The sequence below is a fragment of the Notothenia coriiceps genome, unplaced genomic scaffold, assembly GCF_000735185.1.
Source record: "Notothenia coriiceps isolate Sejong01 unplaced genomic scaffold, NC01 NC01_scaffold00000339, whole genome shotgun sequence".
NCBI classification, from domain to species: Eukaryota; Metazoa; Chordata; class Actinopteri; order Perciformes; family Nototheniidae; genus Notothenia; species Notothenia coriiceps.
Genome location: NW_011333040.1, coordinates 4,075,059 through 4,079,931, shown reverse-complemented (window position 1 = coordinate 4,079,931; position 4,873 = coordinate 4,075,059). Strand labels below are relative to the sequence as shown.

The 4,873-nt window shown below is 38.0% G+C and overlaps 1 protein-coding gene across 1 annotated transcript in view; it reads right to left on the bottom strand.

Annotated features, from left to right (window-relative positions):
* Window positions 1–1,680: 1,680 nt before the first annotated feature.
* The window catches only part of LOC104950237 (solute carrier family 25 member 38-B-like), a 3,793-nt gene continuing 600 nt past the window's right edge, over window positions 1,681–4,873 (bottom strand). The window contains exons 2-4 of the mRNA XM_010776728.1: window positions 3,906–4,074; window positions 3,258–3,418; window positions 1,681–2,675 (exon numbers count right to left, since the gene is read on the bottom strand). Coding sequence (XP_010775030.1) covers window positions 2,553–2,675; window positions 3,258–3,418; window positions 3,906–4,074 — 453 coding nt within the window. The 3' untranslated portion in view covers window positions 1,681–2,552. The remainder of the gene's footprint in view (window positions 2,676–3,257; window positions 3,419–3,905; window positions 4,075–4,873) is intronic.

Below are 4,873 nucleotides of genomic sequence, written 5' to 3'. Positions count from 1 at the left end.
TTTGTGTTTGAAGTTGTCATATGTTCTAAAGAACAAGCCACAACATCACCACAGCAAAGCATTCTTTGGGACTGACTGTTGAGTTTCTTTTGTACTTTAGAGACGTGACATACAGTTAATTACTGTTACTAAATCAAACACATGATGTAAGCACCGCTGTCAAAGTCTCAGTTAAGCAAACTCCCTCTAACTGAAAAGTGGCGCACTATATGTTATAATGACAAAGCTCCACACTGAAATTATGTTTTCATGAGAAAAAAAAACACAACTTTAACTGCCATCTTAACATATGATCTGAAAGGTTAATGTTTTCTGTAACTGAGCTATTATTATCTCACGGTCGTGGCGCCGGGAATAAACAGAACTGCTGGTGATGCTGTACGTTTTCTAGTTATCCAAATTATTTTCATAATGAATATTTCTGCTGTAAGAGCGTATTTAAATAGGCACTCAGTATGTCTAATGACGGAAAGAGATGATATTAGTTTCCTGTTGCATTTACATGTCTAATGGGGGGAAACCGATAAACTAATGTCCCAACTTCCTAAATCCCATTAACAGTAAATGATGATTATAATGGGATTATTGATGGGTTCTGCTCCCGCTTCCTGCTGTTTGGCCAAAAGCAGAATCTGCTGCTGACATCCACACACATATGAAGGCTTAAAACATATGTATAAATCAGGACATGTATTGAGTAAGTGGATCAGCAACACACACACACACACACACACACACACACACACACACACACACACACACGCACACGCACACGCACACGCACACGCACACACAGTGCCCATCCCCCCACATGGACCACACCTGGCACACGCAATACATGTTCAGTGTCTGTTCTTTGTATATTTACTGCAGTTGTTCATGTATACCAGTAGTCTGATACAATATGTACAGTTTGAAAGGGTGTTCAAGGAAATTTGATGATGATTGGTTTTTGTGTTAATGTAATAGCAGTTAAAACAGGACCGGTCAAATTTGACCGAATACCAAAGTAAGGGGGGGGACGAAGACAATAGGAGGTGATTATGCACTTTGGCATTGGTTCTTTTAATTCAGTAAACAAAATATTATAATAACCTACAAAATAAAGAACAGTTACATTATACAGTATTTTACTGTAAATTATTTTATTTTAGCTTCTGTCGTAACTATATTACATGTATATATTGTTCTAGCTTGCACCCACAGGCTGTATATATAAAGCTTGCACCATTATGTCTATTTACACTGTTCTGTATTTAACTTTAATTTCTGTATATAGTTGACTTATTGCTGCATTGTACCTGGACCATTGTCTTGCAATCTACTTTATTGAATTCTTCTTGCAGTAGTTTGATTTCTTTTTGAGTATATTCTATATTGTATTGTTACAGGAGACTGGGACTTACACTTCCAACAACTACGCTATAACTTTTGTGTATATAGGTCAAATAAAGCCTTTAAATCTAAAGTGTGTATGTGTAGCTAATTCCTGGTATTGCACACATGCGCACAGACGAAACGCTGATTTAAAATAAGCTGAAGTTTAGTCTGCCGTGTCACAGTGACCCAGTCATGAGTCTCAGCTCCATATCTGCAGAAACTCATAGGTCAGCCTGATATACTGATAACAAGGAACATCAGGATCCATGCTCCTAATGAATGTTACTGTGCTTTACTTTCTCAAACAGCCTCCATAAAGAGAGCACATGTGAAGGATGCATGAAAGTAAATGTCAGACAAGAATCAGGGTGTTTTAGGTGCAGTTTAAGTCAGAATATAAATAACACCGTTGTTAGAAGAAGCATGACATAACAGCCGGGGTTAAAGTGCATTATGCGACTTAAATCATGATTACTGCAGTCTGAGATCAGAAGTGGGGAGAAGCACTCACATTTTAAAGGGAAAGTTATACATAGTCATACAAATATAAACACATTTGACTGAAAAGTGGGAATAACTACTGTTATGTGGGAATAAAAAGTGATTCAAAAAAAGAAATAAAAATTAAATAAAAAATAAAGACACCACATTTGCATCCTGTGTTGCAGGGAAATAATACACTTTTCTTTTTTTAAAAGGAACAAAAGAAATAATAATAATTGTACACCGACTTCTTGTTGTTGTGGTGAAATATAAAAACTAAAAACAATGACTTAAAATAAAACAAGATTTAGAAGACCTGTACAACATGTTCATCTCTTTTTGTAGTGACATTTTAAGTCTTATAAACAAACAAATACATTAAATTAAAAACAAATGTACACGGTCTTCATCTGTTGTTGGGTTAAAACAAATAAAAGACATTAAAGAAGTCGTAGAAGCAAAACACTTTCAGGCGCTGGAGGAAATGTCTTAGGCATTTTTTCGGACACTCGTCTCATCTTGTACTATATTTCCGTCATGGTCAAAAAACCAAGCAAATCCTGCACTCTGATTGGCTGATTCACTTGAAGTGCATTTTGGAAGGAAATCCATTTCACAGTCTTCATAAAAAAAATGTGTGACAGTGACTTCTGACTGTCTGTACTTCAGGCACTTATTTCTTCTTATTTTCAGGATTTCAGTCCAAATCTGGCCATCATCTGCTCGTACACGGTCCAGGCCATGGCGGCCATCATGGTCCTCCTCAGGGCTCGAGGTACGGCTCCTCTGAAGAACCCCTGCATTTTTTGCTCCTGAGAGAGAAGAGAGAGATCCATGATGGTAAATAACATGATAATGGGTAACATGGTTGTTTAAAGAGGACATCTCCTGCTGATGTTCAGGTGTATATCAGTATGTAGTGTCTCTACTTTAAAGAGTCCTCTCCTGCTGATGTTCAGGTGTATATCAGTATGTAGTGTCTCTACTTTAAAGAGTCCTCTCCTGCTGATGTTCAGGTGTATATCAGTATGTCTCTACTTTAAAAAGTCCTCTCCTGCTGATGTTCAGGTGTATATCAGTATGTAGTGTCTCTACTTTAAAGAGTCCTCTCCTGCTGATGTTCAGGTGTATATCAGTATGTAGTGTCTCTACTTTAAAGAGTCCTCTCCTGCTGATGTTCAGGTGTATATCAGTATGTAGCGTCTCTACTGTGACATGTCTCCATGCTTTAATGTTCAAAAAGCTCTTCACGTACAATGTGTAGCATGATTGTTACATAGTGATGTCATTATGTTCAGGAAGTAAACAAAGGAGTCCAATGGAGGCTTTTCGGGTTGATATTAGGTTTTGTGTTCATTTAAATAATAAAATAAAGCAGATGAAATTACAGTTACCCTGTAGATGTGTCTGATGGCCTCGGCGGTCCTCAGGTGTGTGTTCACCTGGACCCGAGTCTTCACCACGTCAGCCGGCTGCGTGATCAGGGAGGCTAACACCCCCGAGAGCAGCCCACAGGAGAAGTTATAGAGGGGGGCGGAGGGGGAGGAGCTGATCTCTGAGGGGAGGAGAGAGAGGGGTTTAATACAAAGGAATTCATAATTATAGTAAAGAATAAATACATTTAATTTTTTTTAACCCAAAGGGAAATACAATTTTGTAACAGTGTCCTCATGTTAGAATAAAACACATTTTAAATAGTTATATAAACAAAAAAAAGTAAATGTATAATAGTGTAAAATATAATAATGTATATTAACATAAAAAATAAGTAAAAATGTGCAAAAAATATCAAATATCAAATAAATCGATTTATCCCAATGGGGGAAATTATTTTGTTACAGAAGCAGTGTGTTCAACATTAAAATACAAATACTTAAATAGTGGAAAAGAGAATTACGAACTAAATTAAAAATGAAAAATAACGTATTTTTATAGTAAAAAAGCTATAAAAATAAATAAATACTTTATACAAACATAATAAATCAAATAATAAAAATGTAAAAAACAATGTATATTACGATATATTTTGAGCGTTTGCTGACCTGTGGGGAGCGCCGCCTTGGCCTGGCTGTAGAACATGACGTAGATCCCGGAAAAGGGAACGTCTCGGAGCAGCGTCGCCGTGAAGCCGGAGAAGAGAGCGGCCGGACCCTCCGTCACACACACACTGCGCAGAGCCCCACACACACTGCTGTACCTGAACTTGCCACACTGAGACACACACACACACGGTTAATGGGCAAATAGTGGTAGCTGTGATGTACAAACTATACAGGAATAAATAAAACGCTAGCTTGATTAAAGGTCTCCTATCATGGAAAATGCACTTTTTGATGTCTTTTATACATAAACATGTGTGCCCGGTGTGTCAGGGAACTCACGCAGCATCAGAAAATAAAACCCTCTCTCTTTTCCTCCGTACCCAAATCTCTAAAAACGGGGGAACAACGGAGCTGATCCAGATTTGCGTCCGATATGACGTAATATCTGAAATGTGGACCCACGGCCTTATCAGAAACGTTGCTATCAGAAACAATGCCCGGCTGTTTCGGACGTAATATGGTCGGTGTTTACATTAGCATCGCTAACACTCAGAGCTAACCTATAATGGAGAGCATGTGTGTGAAGAAGTAGGAAATTAAAAAAAGGAACTCACCTTGTGGTATAACCGGCAAGACAGAAAGCCTTTGAGCTCCATACTGTTTCAGAAATAATCCTTGATATGGTTTGGAACATGATGGCGTTTAATCACGGCAGCATTTAGCTGAGTATCTCGTAGAATTCTCCCACATGAGCAGGCATAAGCTCCCCCCCCCTTTTCTTAAAAAAAAACATTTATACCCAGAATCAGCACTTTTGAAACAGGAAGTGAAATAGAGGGATATGAGGGATGTCTAAAATCCATGATCTGTTTGGTATTTTGAGAAAAACACTTCATGACAGGTTTTTTTATATACCGTAATTTTCGGACTATAAGCCGCGCCTTTTTCCCTATTTTTCGACGCTGCGG